This window comes from Staurois parvus, unplaced genomic scaffold (assembly GCF_062004578.1).
Source record: "Staurois parvus isolate SC_StPar_1 unplaced genomic scaffold, SC_StPar_1.0 ptg000505l, whole genome shotgun sequence".
In the NCBI taxonomy this organism is placed as follows: Eukaryota; Metazoa; Chordata; class Amphibia; order Anura; family Ranidae; genus Staurois; species Staurois parvus.
Window position 1 is genome coordinate 731,908 of NW_028318301.1, and position 18,227 is coordinate 750,134.

General features: G+C 41.1%; 1 protein-coding gene across 2 annotated transcripts in view; it reads right to left on the minus strand.

Moving 5' to 3' along the window:
- The window catches only part of LOC149451927 (rho family-interacting cell polarization regulator 1-like), a 1,274,165-nt gene that overhangs the window by 408,389 nt on the left and 847,549 nt on the right, over positions 1 to 18,227 (minus strand). For both annotated transcript variants that reach the window (XM_089689951.1, XM_089689952.1), the window contains exon 9: positions 1,577 to 1,620. In XM_089689951.1, coding sequence (XP_089546077.1) covers positions 1,577 to 1,620 — 44 coding nt within the window. The remainder of the gene's footprint in view (positions 1 to 1,576; positions 1,621 to 18,227) is intronic.

Below are 18,227 nucleotides of genomic sequence, written 5' to 3' on the forward strand. Positions count from 1 at the left end.
TGGAAGGGGTGGAGGTGTACAGATGTTGTGCTTACATGTGTATATTGTATTTTTCTTTGTTGTTCTAGGGGATGCAGGCTATCCACTGCTGGCCTGGCTGATGGCTCCCATCAAGCATACCGAGGTTGAAGCAGAATATGGCTACAATGCCTTGCTGAGAGCCTGAGGTACTATGGAGAACACATTTGGTCTTCTAAAAATCCCAGTTTTATTGCTCTGCCATAGTTTGCTATAGATATTAAATCTCCACAAGGTATCAAAATGAGGAGCTGACGTAGTGCAATTTCAAAGATGCACTGGTGTGAACCAGGGCTTAAAGCTGCACTTACAAAAAAGTGATATGATCAGAGCATATCATCAAAAAACCCATTCAATACAAAAGTAGCTGTAAAATAACTCCTTTATTGTACAGACATGTTTAAGGGCAATGCCCCTTTCTCTGTCCAGTGTGCTCTGTTTCTTTTTATCTTTTGCGTGCATATACGGTTACAGCCTTCGGATATACAGAGAGCTTGTGAGGATAATTAGATCTGCTTTGATGCTTACTGACTAAGTCACATTTGATGGTTTGTCTTTCTGGAAGAATACTGAGCAATCAACTACAACTATACCTTTAAATAATTCCATACATACAATATATGCAATAGTATAGAAAATATACACAAAAACCCTGTACAATTTCCTTTCAAATAGAAGACAATGTGGGCTATTTACTAAAACTGGATTCTATGCAGAGCTGCACCAGATTTTGCACTCTCCAATCAGCTTCCAGGTTTTGTTGCCAAGCTTAAATGAACAAGCTGAAGTTAGAAGCTGATTGGCTACCATAACACAGCTGCACCAGATACTGAGTGCACCCATTTTAGTAGATCTCCCCCAATAGCTAACAAACCTGAAACAGTGGAATGCATGATTTATTACAGGTACTTATACAGCACCTTCAATTTACACAGTGCTTTACATCTACAGTATATTGTACATTCACATCAGACCCTGCCCTCAAGGAGCTTACAATCTAAGGTCCCTAACTCACATTCACACATACTAGGGTCAGTTTAGACAAGATCCAATTACCTTACCAGCATGTCTTTGGAGTGTGGGAGGAAACTGGAGTACCTGGAAGAAACTCACACAGGCCCAACATGCAAACTTCACACAGGTAGTGGTAACCACTTAGCCACTGTGCTGCACCGATTATGGATCTTTATTCTGGTTATATCTGATGTCATAGTCAGCAATTATACAGGAAGGTATGTCTATAGGAGCAGTTAAGTAAATGTCAACCTTATTTAATCACTTTTGCTCTGGTAAATATACCAATGAAAGCATTTGTGTTTTCATACTACAAGGGAAAATTAAGAGATGAGATTATTTTTTAGCATATCAACAGCTAATTTTCTTTACGTTGAGGCCATTTAACTGGCTAAAACATGGGCAAATGAGCATTGTATTTTAAATTGGCATGCGTTGCAGAAATGTATTCGAAATAAGATCACTATTATATCATAGTGTTATCATTTGTCAAATACTCATATTAGTTATATACAAGAGCACTGTCATGGCAAAAGACATTTACCTCATACTGATCTCCAGCACACAATCTTGCAAATCCTGCAAGTCCTGTGAAGAAAAAAAATACAACCCTAAAATATCCTCGTGTTTTCCACTGACAAAGTAATGTAGTACATATGACAATACTAGGGCTGCAATTAACAATTATTTTCATAATCAATTAGATGGCCGATTGTTTCGATTAATAGAATAAAAACCTCAAAACATGTTTGGTGTATAATTTAGTTAATATGCAAGGTTTAAAAAAGACAATTTATTCTTGAATATCTACAGCATATGCTGTGGTAAATATACTGTATCATCAGATTGAGAGATCCAAATTTTTATTCAAAGAAAATGAGACCTGAAATGCTGTTTTACAATTTTCCAGACAGTACTGTGATATAATATTATGCGTGACAGACTTCCTTGTCATAGGCGGGTAGCTTGATACAAATATAAAAAAGGGGGGAGGTGCAGCGCTATATAACTTAGCAAAACAATAATGAATAACCACCGATAATACACAATAATAATAATAGTGACTGTGTGTTAATAACGCCACTGAATGGTGGCTATGGAGTGAGGGAAGTGAAACAGTCCAATGGAGGAGTGCTCTTAAGATCCAGGATGATCTTCAGACGTCCAATGCTAGGGACCGTCAGGTGATAAAATATAAAGACTGCGCACTCACCAGATACGCAATCTTTATGAGCATTTGTGCAAATATCACTGGACCTCCTGTGTCATCATCCTGGTCTGGTCAGATCTGGTCAGCCTATCCCTCATGGCCTGGTACCCGGATAAGTGCAGCTTTTCTGTGGATTTGGCCGGTTCTCACCAGAACTCAAATAAATAGAAAGGGCCACATAGTGTAATATCCTTGGGTATCTTTATTATAGGCACAGGATAGCAGAAAATCCAACATACAAAAATAGTACTGACCCAGATGCAAATCAAAGATGGCCACCGGGGCCCCTCGTGGCGCCGGCGGTGAGGCGTCCAACCTGCTGTAACTTTCTCTGACGCGTTTCGAGCAAAGGCTCGTACTCATAGGGGTGCAGCTTACAGTGGTGGACGCAAATGACAGTGTTTAAATACGGACGATGGCGCATGCGCGGTACGACATGCGCCATCTTCCCTATGCTGGATGTCCGCGCGACGGGCGCCATTCTATTGTAGCCCGACCCGATGGCGCATGCGCAAACGCCCAATCATCGGGCGCACAGAAACAAACAGCAGAAATAAATGCTGTGAGCACCAAGGATGACTCACTCAAATGCTATGAACACCAGGGATGATTCAATCCATAGATTATAGATCACCTGTGTGGAATCCAACACAGGTAATATAACTGTGGGCAAAGACAAAATTGGATCTTAATTAATGGATCCAGAATCATATTATATCGCCCATATTTATCATGACAATAGTAATATAAGTATATAGATCCCATATATGAATAGAAAATATATTTACGTAAAAATAAAATTAAATTAAAATAAAATTAAAATTAAAAATTCATGTAAAAAACCTGGTGGTCATGCATACATATTGGCAAATAAATACAACCTGCCACACATAAATATAAGTACATCTTAAATACCCTTATGTATAAAAATCAGTAATAATTGAATCAACAATATATATAATTAGTACAGCTATAAAATTTAACATACACCTATAGACCCGTGGGTCATTAGTGCATGCAAAATATTAAAATAATATAATATTTAATAAAATATTAAAAATCCCCTAAATGTCAAGAATATATCATCATAATGGCAAACGGAAACCCTCATAATTTTAATAAAATAAAATACACATTAGAATCAAGGGCAAAGAGTTCATATTTAAATATACATATAGAAGGATGTCTAAATAGTCCCAATTAGCTGTTATCAATAAAACTATTGATATCCAATTCTATATTAAGTCCCTTGGGGCGCATGCAGTCCATCTGGAATATCCATTTTGTTTCCATTTGCGAGACTGCTCTTTTTTTGTTTATGCCTCTCCAGTGGGCTTGTACTATATCAATACCTACAAACTGTAATGAAGATGGGTCCCTATTATGATGGGTCCTGTAGTGTAATGATAAAGAATGGTCTTTAAAGCCCTTCTTAATGTTGCTAACATGTTCACGAAGTCTGTCCTTAAGTTTTCTGATGGTGCGCCCAATGTACTGTTTTTTGCACGGACATTGCAAAAGATACACTTCATATTTACTATGGCATGATATAAAGTTATTAATTTTAAATGTCCTGCTAGTACTAGTCGATGTAAAATTATCCACCCTCTTTTTCCTTTTGCCATTACAGGTGCATATAATACACCTGTTGCATGGGAAAAAACCGGTGGTATTATTCAAAAAGGAAGTATTTCTAGGGGGGTCGATAATATTTGGGGCTATAAGATTTCTCAGAGATTGCGCTCTAGAGGTGATCTCAGGTCTATCAGGGAGGATTTTGGTTAACACTGGATCCGCCTTCAGAATTTTCCAATTCTGATTAATAATTCTAAAAATAGTCTTGTATTGTCTAGAAAACGTAGTAACAAAAGGACAGATTTTTTGTGACTTTTGAGAGGTATTATTAGCAAGCAAAGAATTTCTATCCATATTTCCTATCTCATGCATAGTGCGAGTAAGACATATCTCGTCGTATCCCTTTTCCAAGAACCTATTTTTTAATATAGATGCTTGTGAAAAAAAGGTATCAACGGAGGTACAATTTCTTCTCAGCCTTAAGAATTGCCCTTTCGGTATGTTTGAAAGCCATAACGGGTGATGGCAACTGCTAGTGGGAATGTAACCGTTACGATCTGTTCCTTTAAAAAAGGAAGAAGTTATAATGGTACCTTCTTGGTTTATTAATGTCAAATCCAAGAAATTCACACTAGTTTTACTATAATCAAAAGTTAATTTGATATTTAAGGTATTATTATTAAGGGTACCGAAAAAATTAACTAATGTTTGTTCATCCCCTTTCCAAATAAGCAGTATATCGTCAATATATCGCCTGTAAAAGTATAGTTCTGGCCAGTCTCTGGCGTATATAACGTCCTCCTCCCATCTAGCCATGAACAAGTTTGCCAGGCTTGGAGCGAATTTCGCTCCCATAGCCACGCCCCTAGTTTGTAAATAGAAATTCCTATCATACCAAAAATAGTTTCTGGTCATAGCAAAATTCAAAAGGGTAAGAATGAACTTCTTATGTAAAAAAGACAGAGTAGATTCATTAAGATAAAAATCTACTGCTTGCATACCTTCTGTGTGGTCAATGCTCGTGTACAAAGAAGCCACGTCAGCTGTAACTAAAAATGTGTCATCATCGACATGGAGACCTTGGATATCTTGTAACACCTGTTTAGTGTCTCTCAGATAAGATGGTGTTTTCCGTACTAGCGGTTGTAGGAAATAATCTATGTATTGTCTTACTCGAGAACATAGAGATCCAATACCGCTTATGATGGGTCTACCGGGAGGGTACAAACTACCTGCGCCTGCTGTCACTTATTCTGGCTATACACAAATTTTTCCTTAGAACATTTTCATTTTAAGAGCATTCGTTCGATTTTCTAATTGTTAGTGGGGTCAAATCAGGGGCGGACTGACAACTCATGGGGCCCCCGGGCAGTAGGGGATGATGGGGCCCCTGTGTCTTTGCCCACACTCAAACCACACCTAAAAAAGCCTATAAAAAGGTACCAGGGGCATTTCATGGGGCCCCCTACTGACCTCGAGCAGTACCCGAGTGCACAAATGGTCAGTCCGCCCCTGGGTCAAATTGATGTTCGTTTTTGACCACAGTGATAGCAAAATTTGAAGGAGCAAATAGAAAACTCTTCTCAGTTGAACAAATATTCAGACAGCACATGTGGGTTTTCATTCAGAAATTACATTCATTTTAAAATTGAATGTTAAAAAGCAAGTGATATTTTCAAACGACATTTGGCAATTCATCAAAAGTACAAAAATTGATACGTGTATGGCCAGCATCAGCAGCATGCTTTTTTATCACCTGTCATGATGGGGTAAAAAAAAAAATAATAATAATAAATTGCTCTTTATAGTACAAAAACAGCAGATAATCACTACTCTAAGGGCTCGTTCACACTAGGCTGTTTTGCCAACGCTTGCCAAACGCCCCTATAGCGTTTGGCAAGCGTTGGTCCGGCGTTTGCGGAGCGTTATTAACGCTCGGCAAACGCTCCGCAAACGCCGCATGCGCGGTTTAGCGGCGGTTGCTAGGCATTTGCCGAGCGTTAATAACGCCCCACAAATGCCTATAATGCAGTTTGAGTGGTGTTACCGCTCCGCAAACGCCCCGCAACCGCCGGGCGTTTGCGGAGCGGCACCATAGACGAGAATAGGAGGCTTCAAAGCCTCCTGACTCGTCCAGAGGCGTCTGTTTTGCCGTGACGCAACGCGACGCAAACGCTCCCATTAGAACAGCACCATGTGCTGTAATGTGCAGAATTGGCAGAGGCGTTTGGGAAGCGGTAAAAACGCTTACCAAATGCCTCTCTGCCGCCTGCACACAAGGCTAGTGTGAAAGTAGCCTAAGGGGTTAATTTATACTGTGAAACAGTGAGAGTAATATATAACACACACACACATATATATATATATATATATACTAAGGTATGATGTACAGGGTATTTTAACTGGGAGTCAGACATGAAGCTGCATGCAGGTGGGGGGATATAAACCTTTTATATCAAAGTAGTACTAAAGGCTTACACTTTTCTGCATGGATATAATAATTTTAAATATAATGCACAACACTGGTAAATTTTAGTTTATATTTAATTGTAATGCCTTATATATAACTTCCAGTCTATCAGCCTCCAGTTTCTCTGGGTTCAAATGTTGATATTCCCTGCACAGAGCCCTTTCAATGATTGTAAACCTTGGATTTTTTATAAACTACCAACTTGTCATACTTACTCTTGCTCTGTGCATTGGTTTTAAACAGAGCAGCCCTGATTCTCCTGTTCTGGGGTTCCCTACCTGCACTTCTGACTCCTCCTGCCTTCAGAGTGCCTCATAGCAAGTTCCAAAGTATAGTATAGCATGCCCCTATAGCAAGGTTAAAAAACTTCTGCCTTTAGAATCACTCACTTTCTTCTCCTGTCCAGAACTACATGCCCCATGAGGCATTGCTCCTCACACATTCACAAATTCTCAGGCACTTACTGACATGTATGGGCGGTGTACTGAGCTGTATGTGTGCTGCACTGTGTATACTGACATGTATGAATGTTGTACTGAGCTGTATGTGTTCTGCATTGTACTGTATTTTCTGATATGTAAACAAATAATGCATTCTGTATGCAGGCCAACTAATCGGCTTACCAAATAAACAATTATGAAAATAGTTGACAACTATTTTCATAATCGTATGTTGATTAGTTGTTTTAGCCCTAGACAATACATCAAAAATTTTCTTTATCATACATCACAGGACACAGAACCATCATATCATTCCTTACTTACAGGTTTATGCTCCACCTACAGTTGATTGAATGCTGGTAAAAAAGACAGGAAGTCTTCCTCTATATAACCCCTCTCATGCAGGAAGCACCTCAGTTTTTTTCCCAGTGTCTGAAGTTGACTGCTACTTCTGTGCAGCTCTATACAATGTTTCAATATTCTCAACAATTCCAACAGGAGTCAGGGGATTGGTGTTATTGGGAATCACGTCTATAGCTTTAAATGCTCAGAAGAATGGTACCTGGACACATCAATGGAAGAGAACAAGTCACAGGCATTGCCTGTATTGCAACCAGTCAGCACTGGACTCTGTATGCAAGGGACCCTGCACAGTAATAACCGATAAGAGTTTTTGGAAGGGTGGTATACAGGTCCAGAGCAGTGGACTTCAGCATGTGGGGATCAGTTTCCTGTAGGTCCAACGTAACATTGCCTTCTGTGATGGGTAAAGTTCGGATATATAGCTCTTAGAAGGTGGATCTTGCAGTGAGTATTGGTGAGTACCTGGCTAGCCTACTGGTACCCATCTATTAGGAGTGCACCATTATTATCATTATTTCTATCCACCTTATTAAAGTGCCCCTCTGTCTTTTGGAAACAGAAACTGTGTGAAAGCTGCATGTGTCCTTGCCACTAAGTGCAGTGTTGGTGTACTGTATATACTGCTGTATAGGCATGAAAATGGGCTTGCTCTCTTATATACTTCTGGTGCGCACATATGACACACAATGTTATTTTCTAGATACCACCCACCATAATCATGTTTTTTGCTTGCTAAATGGACTATACGGTATAAGGTTTTGCTATTGGCTTGTTTGGTTGCTGGCAGCTGGACTAGGCCACATGTACTCGTGAGTGCGCATGAGCAGTGATGTTGTCAGACAGGCAGAGCAGCAACCATGTTTTTGGATAGAAAAGTTGAACAAAAGACTGTGGCAACAACAGGAAAAGTGCTTTGGCAAACAAACGGTATTAGAGACACAGGGAAGACTTCCAGCTTCAGGAACTGGGGCAAGTCAACACTGCAATTTTGGGGGGGAAATGACAGTGGTACTGTCTCCTAGGATAACCAGTATACCAATGATGTTGCACAGTATCCTCTCAGATGATTGGGACTTCAATTTTAGCAAAGGCCCCATTATTTATATCAGCAGGCCAATATATGTTCCAAAGGGTAGAAAGTTGGGGGCACTGTGTGGGGGAGGAAAAGCTCACTGGTGCCTCTGTCAGGTAAAGAAGACGCTAGACATAGCCTCCCCTGTTGCTTTCCCTGGGGAGTCATGGGGTTGTGAGTAGTTCTGATCCCTTTACCCATGTTGGATGTTTTAGCTAGCTACGGGTCACATACTTATGTTTAAAGGAAAGATTTGTCATCAGCCTTATCAGGCCTACAATGGCATCTCCCGGGTTACTCACTAGTGGAAAGGTAATTAGAAACACAGGCATAGGGGAGTGGTGGATGGAAATAAGGAGAGAAGAGAGGTTCTCTCTTCTGTGGAGTATGACCCAGAGCCAGAAAGCCTTTGGTGAATTCTCTAAAATAGTTTGCTCTGATTTTATGTTACCACTTCCTTATCTCTGGAGTTTATGCCACTAAGGTCACGGTGGTGGTCACAAGATCTCCATCCATTACCTTTGTACTCTCATTCCAAGGAGATTCTGCATTTGAATTGGAATCACTTTTGGCAAGTGGTTTGCTCCACACGAGAGAGTTGCTTGGCTATACACTGTGGAGGAAAAAATTTACTACATGTGACATATGACTCGGGTGGATGTGGCAATCTCCTAATAGGTGCCTTTTCAGGTCCAGTGGATGATGTTCCAGTGTTTAAGGATACACTTGAGAGATGTTGAAGTCGCTGCCCATGGCATCCTTTTGCCCTAGTAGCACTGTACTTACATAGTTAGTCTGGCTAAAAGAAAACAAAACAAAAGTCCATCCAGTTCAACCATAAAACAAAAAAAAAAAAAAAAAGTTAAAATCCTATACACACAGTTGATCCAGAGGAAGGAAAAAAAAACCCAGCAAAACATGAATCAATTTGCTCCTGCAGGGGAAAAAAATTCCTTCTTGAACCCCCGTGAGGCATTTGGATATTCCCTGGGTCAACTTTACCTATAAATGTTAGTATCCAGTTATATTCTGTGTATCTAAGAAAGAATCCAGGCCTTTTTTAAAACAATCCACTGAGCTGGCGTGAACCAACTCTTGAGGGAGTCTATTCAACATTTTCACAGCTTTCACTGTGAGGAAACCTTTCCATGTTTGGAGATTAAATTTCTTTTCCTCCAGACGTAAAGAGTGCCCCCTTGTCCTCTGTGATGACCTCAGCTCTACACCGAGTTCACTATATGAACCACTGGTTTATTTATACATGTTTATCATATCCCCCTTAATCTCCTCTTCTCAAGAGAGAATAAATTCAGTTCCTCTAATCTATCCTCATAGCTGAGTTCCTCCATGCCTCTTATCGGTTTGGTTGCCCTTCTCTGTACTTTCTCCAGTTCCCCAATGTTCTTTTTGTGAGTTGGTGCCCAAAACTGAACTGCATATTCCAGATGAGGGAATACTAATGATTTGTACAGGGGTAATATGATATCTCTCTCTGGAGTCTATACCTCTTTTAATACAAGAGAGCATTATGCTCGCTTTAGAAACCGCAGCTTGGCATTACATGCCATTATTAAGCTTGTGATCTACCAGAACGCCCAGATCCTTCTCCACCATTGATTCCCCCAGCTGTACTCTCCCTAGTATGTATGGTGCATGCATATTCTTAGCCCCCAAGTGCATAACCTTACATTTATCAACATTAAACCTCATTTGCCACATTTGACAACCCTAGACCATGCAGAGTATGAATCATAAACCACTACTCTTTAAATACGATCTTTTAGCCAGTTTTCTATCCATTTGCATACGCATTTTTCCAAGCCCGTAGACTTTACCTTACACATTAGCTGTGTGTGGGGAACTGTGTCAAACGCTTTTTGCAAAATCCAAGTATACCACCACCACCCCTCTGTCCAAGGTTTTGCTCACCTCATAAAAAAAAAAAAAAATCAGATTTGTTTGACAACTTCTGTCTTTCATGAATCCATGCTGTCTGTTGCTTAAAATATTTTTTTGCAGCAAGAACTCATCTATGTGGTCTTTTATTAAACTCTCCAGTATTTTCCCAACTATAGAAGTTAAACTAACAGGTCTATAATTACTTGGTAAAGATTTTGACCACTTTAAATATTGGCAACACATTGGCCTTACGCCAATCCGGTTGTACTATGCCAGCCATTAAAGAGTCCCTAAAAATTAGAAACATTGGCTTTGAAATGACAAAGATCAATTCTTTAAGGACCCGTGGGTGTATGCCATCCGGTCCAGGTGCTTTATTCACCTTTATTCTGTCTAAATATGTTTGGATCGTATCAATTGTGAGCCAATGTGGATCATCTGGAGCTGTGTCAATACCATGCCCATTATGGAAAAGAGCTCCCCCCATGCTCCTTTGTATACACAGAGCTGAAGAAGGCATTTAATAAATTTGCCTTCTTTTTGTCCCCAGTCACCCACTCTAGATTATTTTGTAAAGGGCCTACATGCTCGGACCGAACCTTTTTACTATTAATATATTTGAAGAATTTTTTGGGTTTGGTCCTGCTATGTTTTGCAATCTGTCATTCGTTTTCAATTTTTGAGGCCTTTATTTCCTTTTTGCATATTCTGTTATATTCTTTGTAATGTTTAAATGATGATAACGTTTCTTCATTTTTATATTTAATAAAAGCTCTTTTCTTATTATCTATAGCTTTTTTAACTTTGGCAGTGAGCCATATAGGTTTGATTTTTAGCCTTTTAAACTTGTTGCCCATGGGAATATATTTTGCAGTGTTTCCCCGTAGTCTTTTTGAAGAACTCACATTTCTGTGTTGTGTTCATCAATGCCAATACTTCCTCCCAGTCTAAGTCTTGGAGAGCAGCTCTCAGCCTTGGAAAATTAGCTCTTAAAATTGAATGGTTTTCTTTTTCCCGTATGTACTCGCTGTTTACAGCTAACAATAAATGAAATCATGTTATGGTCACTGCTACCCAGATGTTCTTTTATATGGACATTCGTAATAAACTCTGCATGGTTTGAGATTACCAGGTCCAGCAGAGCATCATTCCTAGTAGGGGCCTCAATGAACTGTATCAGAAAATTGTCCTGTACTAGGTTTAAAAATGTTTGCCCTTTAACTATTCCTGCAGTACCATTACTCCAGTCAATTTCCGGGTAGTTAAAATTCCCCATTATTATCACTGTCCCAGCCCTTGCAGCCCTTTCAATCTGTGCAAGGATCGGAGTCTCCACCTCCTCATTAACACTGGGAGGCCTAAAACAAACTCCAATGATTACATTTGTAGTATGTACCCCCATGTGCAGTTCCATCCATAATACTTCAGCCTCATTACACTCTCCATCAACTAGGTCCTCTTTCACACTCGCTCTGAGATCACTTCTCACATAAAGACAGACACCACCACCTTTCCTATTTACCCTGTCTCTTCAAAAGAGAACATAGGCAGGAATATTAATAGCCCAGTCATGTGAAGAATGAAGCCAAGATTCAGCAATACCAATTAAATCACAGTTCTCTTCATGCACCAAAGCTTCCAGCTCTTTATGCTTGGCAGACGTCTGGCATTGGTGAACACTTTAATTCGTTGACACCTTGTTCACACGTATTTTGCATATTTTTTATTTTCATACAAAATGGTACCAATTCCACTGGTTGTTTGTAACATGGGAACCTTTTTATCTGCCATGTCTTCCCCCATCTTTCCCCATTCCACCCACCAACAAGTACTGACCTGTCTGATATGTCTACCCAGTTATAATCCAATTCTCCCTCCCCCCTCAATCCTAGTTTAAATACTCCTCCAACCTTCCCATAAACCTCTCTCCTAGCACAGCAGACCCCCTTCCATTTTGGTGCAAACCATCTCTAGCATATAGGTTGCACTCCAATGAAAAGTCAACCCAGTGCTCTAGAAACCCAAATCCTTCCCTCTTACACCAGGTCTTCAGCCATGCATTGAGTTTTCTAATCTCTGCCCTCTCAGCTGTTAGGAATAGCAGTGACATCCAGGGTTGCCACCCCTGAGCTTGCCACCTCCACATCTTCACCCAACTTGTCAAATCTGTTTGGGTGTACAAAATCAGAGCCGGCCTTCCTTTTCTGTGAGCCCCTATCACTCCCTCTCGTTACAGTAATCCATCTTCCTACCTGATAATCTTGATTAGCCCCTCCGCATCAATCCCATTAGCTGTCTGCTCAGAGAGCAGAAGACCCCTTTCAAGGTTGTCGGTTCTGCCCAGTGTTGCAACTTGCTCCTCCTGATCTCTTACATGAGTTTCCAGAAGGGCAACCCGCTCACATTTCTTGCAGCGGTATCCATCCTGGAGCTGTTGCTCCATTGCTGCATACATGTGGCACACTGAACTGCACAAAACCTTCGACCCTGCTAGCACTCATTATCCCAGTTACAATATTAACAGGAAATATCAGTTGTCACTTACAGGTTAGTAGACTCCTGTTATAATCTCCTGTTTTTCACTCCACTTATCAAAGGTCCACTTATGCAGGCCATAGATGGATCGTAATTCGGCCGATTTTTCGTCCGGAAGAAAAATCTACCGATTATCTTATCGTTAGTGGACGATTTCGTCGGCCGTTTTTCGTGTATTTTGGACTTTAAGATTATCGGTGATGTTGGAAAATTTTCGGAAAACGCCCGACTTTATCCTCATTGATGGTCAAAAACGGACGATCGTTTTCCGAAAATTTTATGCGCATGTGCAGTGACCTGGAAAGAGAAGTTTGCAGCGTACGAAGTTTCGTTTCCGGTACAAATTTAAAAAGTTCTAAAATGTAAACATCACATCATTGTATGCACTAGTGTGTAAATAAATAGTTGTGTGTGATCTGTAATATATTTATTACATTTATTACCATACTCTGCTCTTCCTTGCTTTCTTACTTTTGTTTTTCTTCTCCACTGCTAACAGGCCAACCATTATTAAGGCCAGTTTTTGTTGGTGATATTTCGTGACATTTTCGTCCAAGAAACAACGATACCTCGTTCGTACGACACGATTATTATTTCCCCTTTCGTCAGGTTCCGGTGAGAAGGATCACAAAGGTCACAAAATGACATCATTTCCCGTTATAGGTTACTCATTAATCGGCCGATTTTCGTAATAATTGGTGGTCAGGTAGGTTTTTTAGACCGACCGATAGTTCGTTTTTCGACCGAAAATCGGCCGAATTACGATCCATCTATGGCCTGCATAAGTCAAAGGTCCAGCAAGAAAAACACAGGCAAGCTCAAAAATGAGCAAGCTCTGAGTGAGCTCTACAGCAACTTATATAGAAACTGTATCACCTGTGACCAATTAACCCCTCCTCTTAATTAGCAGACTGAAGGAAGACAAGGAAAGGAAGAAAAAAATGCTATTTAAAAAGTGACAGAAAAAGTGATTTAAAAAAGTAAAAGCTTTTAGAAAGACCCAAAGAAGAAAAGAAAACAATTACAAGCACCAGCAATCACCAGCAGTCAAAAGCAAAAGTTTTTCAAATGTCCCACTCTTTTTAGCTATCAGCCAGCAAAAAATGCCAGACTGCTGGCAGCAATAGCAGCTATATGTGTCTAAACAAAGGATGGTATGCGAGCGCTATCTGGACATAGATAAGTAAATAAAGGATAGCCACTAGGACACTAAAAAGGCCACCAAATAAACCTTTCAAGAGATATATTAGTAATAGGTACAGTGCTAGAACAAATGTTGCAGCATAATATATGATCTAAAATATAGCATAACAAATATATATATAGTGTGCAGTCATATGTCACCATTAGGCGAACAGAGTAAGTGAACAAATCAATGAGAATAATGTCCCATAGAGAAGAAAAAATAAGTAAATAAATTGTGGGGATCCGATGAGATCCTAATGTAAGTGCGTGGGGAACTGATCCGGAGTGGCAGATGATCAGTGATAAATAAATGAATTGCGCACTCACCAGAAGTGCGTAAATACACGCATTTGAGATAGCCTGTCTCATCGGGTATAACTCAGGTACATCTGCTTTCAATTAGGGCCAGGATCCTGTACACATTCTGGTCACGTCTAGGGCAGGGTGCTCAGAAGACCTTCAAATGTACCACCATCAGGGGTCCCTTTAAAAAGCAGTATCTAATAGTGGATGAAGCGCTCAGCCATGAGGGTAATAAGCTAATTAAACTAGATATAAACAAATGAATACATGAAATTAAAATAAAATAAAGTGACTAGTGCTCCAAATAAATTTGCAAACAAAACAAAATTATACTAAATAAATATAAATACAAAATCTCAAATACATAGATATTTATATAGTGAAAGTGACTGGTGCTTCAAATCAATCAAAATGTGCAAGCAAAACAAACTACCAGTCTGCCACCCAGTGGCTAAAACTGGTACTAGGTGTACACACACTAAGTGTATAAAAAGTGACAAGTGCCCAAAAAAACTAAATATATATATACAAATAAACACATAATCATGTATATAAAAAAACATAAATTAATACAAAGTGAACAATCACTGCCTAAAGTGACAAGTGTTGAGTAAAACAAACAATAAACAAATCCAAATTAAAGTGCAACAATCGTGCTAACACTCTTTTGATGTGAAATAAATAAATAAATAAATGCTTTTCCACTTCAAAGTTTTGTGCTCAAAAAAGGTGACACTCTAGTGCATATATCCTCCAGTGGCTGGAGTGCCTCCTCACCTCCTTTATTCGACCCCTAAGGGTCACAAAATCATATAATAAGATGTTCCACCCCGATTGGAATCTTTAACTTCAGATAATACGGATGACTTCACAACACCTCATCTATCACTCCGATATCCACTCCAAATGTATTAGGCATAGAGAGACTCAGCAGTATAATATCAGGGCCATGGAAGGGTAAACAAAGAGAAATACTTCCATAGTGTAGTATATCAATATACAGTGGGGCAAAAAAGTATTTAGTCAGCCACCAATTGTGCAAGTTCTCCCACTTAAAAAGATGAGCGAGGCCTGTAATTGGCATCATAGGTAGACCTCAACTATGAGAGACAAAATGAGAAAACAAATCCAGACAATCACATTGGCTGATTTGGAAAGAATTTATTTTCAAATTATGGTGGAAAATAAGTATTTGGTCAATATCAAAAGTTCATCTCAATACTTTGTTATATATCCTTTGTTGGCAATGACAGAGGTCAAACGTTTCCTGTAAGTCTTCACAAGGTTGGCACACACTGTTGTTGGTATGTTGGCCCATTCCTCCATGCAGATCTCCTCTAGAGCAGTGATGTTTTGGGGCTGTCGCTGGGCAACATGGACGTTCAACTCCCTCCAAAGGTTTTCTATGGGGTTGAGATTTGGAGACTGGCTAGGCCACTCCAGGACCTTGAAATGCTTCTTACGAAGCCACTCCTTTGATGTTTGGGATCATTGTCATGTTGGAAGACCCAGCCATGTTTCATCTTCAATGCCCTTGCTGATGGAAGGAGGTTTGCACTCAAAATCTCACGATACATGGCCCCATTCATTCTGTCCTGTACATGGATCAGTCGTCCTGGTCCCTTTGCGGAGAAACAGCCCCAAAGCATGATGTTGCCACCCCCATGCTTCACAGTAGGTATGGTGTTCTTTGGATGCAACTCAGCATTCTCTCTCCTCCAAACACGACGAGTTGTGTTTCTACCAAAAAGTTCTATTTTGGTTTCATCTGACCATATGACATTCTCCCAGTCCTCTTCTGGATCATCCATATACTCTCTAGCAAACTTCAGATGGGCCTGGACATGTACTAGCTTAAGCAGGGGGATACGTCTGGCACTGCAGGATCTGAGTCCCTGGCGGCGTAGTGTGTTACTGATGGTAGCCTTTGTTACGTTGGTCCCAGCTCTCTGCAGGTCATTCACTAGGTCCCCCTGTGTGGTCCTGGGATTTTTGCTCACTGTTCTTGTGATCATTTTGACCCCACTGGGTGAGATCTTGTGTGGAGCCCCAGATCGAGGGAGATTATCAGTGGTCTTGTATGTCTTCCATTTTCTAATTATTGCTCCCACAGTTGATTTGTTCACACCAAGCTGCTTGCCTATTGCAGATTCAGTCTTCCCAGCCTGGTGCAGGTCTACAGTTTTGTTTCTGGTGTCCTTCGACAGCTCTTTGGTCTTCACCATAGTGGAGTTTGGAGTGTGACTGTTTGAGGTTGTGGACAAGTGTCTTTTATACTGATAACAAGTTCAAACAGGTGCCATTGATACAGGTAATGAGTGCAGGACAGAGGAGCCTCTTAAAGAAGAAGGTACAGGTCTGTGAGAGCCAGAAATCTTGCTTGTTTGTAGGTGACCAAATACTTATTTTCCACCATAATTTGCAAATAAATTCTTTCCAAATCAGCCAATGTGATTGTCTGGATTTGTTTTCTCATTTTGTCTCTCATAGTTGAGGTCTACCTATGATGCCAATTACAGGCCTCTCTCATCTTTTTAAGTGGGAGAACTTGCACAATTGGTGGCTGACTAAATACTTTTTTGCCCCACTGTATTTAATCAAAAAATGCCAGATAAATCACTCACATGGTCCAAGTACACAACCCACGGTTTCCCATATGTTATGGGTGTAATAAGGGACTCAAGATGGCGAAAAACCGGAAGTCCGTCACCGGAACTGGGTCATCGAGCTCCACCCGGAAATGCCGTCACTGCGCTCTATGCGTTACGCCCCGAACACGTGGCTTCTTCAGGATAGCGCATTGGTTGGCAGGACTTCCTATTTATACTACCTTGGTAATTGCTCAGGAGGAGTGTCCTACTCCATTTTATCGGAGGGCTCCTGGACACGCTACGGAACCTCCAGCTACACCCCCCCCGCAACACCGTCAGAGACTTCCAGAAGGCGAATGGCGTTGTGCTCTCCGAAGAAACTGCAGCCTCCGTCGATCCCTAATGGTCACCTGAATGTACACAAGCGAGGCCGCTTTTCGTCTCCTGCTCCCTCACCACAAGACTCTATGCACTGAATCCTGTTGACCACTTCTACTCCTCCTACCGGCTCTTCATGCGGTGGTCCGTGGCCACCCGTGTAGTCGCTACTTGCTGAGTCAGTCGCTACTTGCTGAGTCAAGCCAATCGACCCCCCCGGTTTACATTGCACACCTGTATCCTTATTCCTGTTTGCTGGGCCTCATTTGTTTTTTTTTCCTACCTTTTTCTTCCGACCAGCTCAGGATACATGCCACCCTAGATATGTCTTGTGTTGGGGTGTTACCGGTCTTCTTGTTTGCTAAGTTGGGGCTACTGTTGGGCCTCTACCTTGCCTGTTGGACCCCCGGCCCCGGCGACTTGGATCGCGCGGTTCCGTTCTTTTAGAGGCTGTGCCGGGTGGGTCGGGGTCGCCGGCACCGGGGCACTCCGGGCTTCCTGCCCGTTGTGTTTGAGGTTTTCTTTCTTTCCAGGATCGCTCAAGTATTTGTATGTCTACATGCTGTCTTACTTGCCGCCCGCGCACCTGTGCACTCTCCACTTGCCCCTTTGGTGTCCCGTTTTTTTGACACCACTCGGGCTACAACCGCTCCCCGGGCCACCCGGATTCCGGGTACCCCTGGGCACCATTCTCCTTTTCCTTTTCTTCCAGCCTCTTTATGGCCCTCTTTACCTACCCTAGACCACCCTTACCCCACCTCTGCCCTTACTCTTGTTAATATCCAGTTTCTACAACCGCATACTTTCCCCTAGCTCAATTCGCAAGATGGCTCTCCTGAAGGGACTCCAATATTTACCAAATCACCGCTTCCTCCACCCATGGGTTCCCTGAATATCCTTATCCTGAATGTTCAGGGTCTTAATGTCCCGCAGAAGCGCAACAAAGCCTTTCGTTCTTTTGCGTCCTATAAGGCCCACATAGTCTGCCTGCAGGAGACACATTTCACTCCTACCTCCACTCCTAAATTTTTTGTTTACGCAGCCTCTGCTACTGCTAAGCGCAGGGGGGTTTTAATTGCTCTTCACCGTACTACACCCTTCAAATTATGCACTGAAATTAAAGATCCGGAGGGTTGTTATCTTCTACTTGTAGGGCAATTGCTGGATTTTGAGG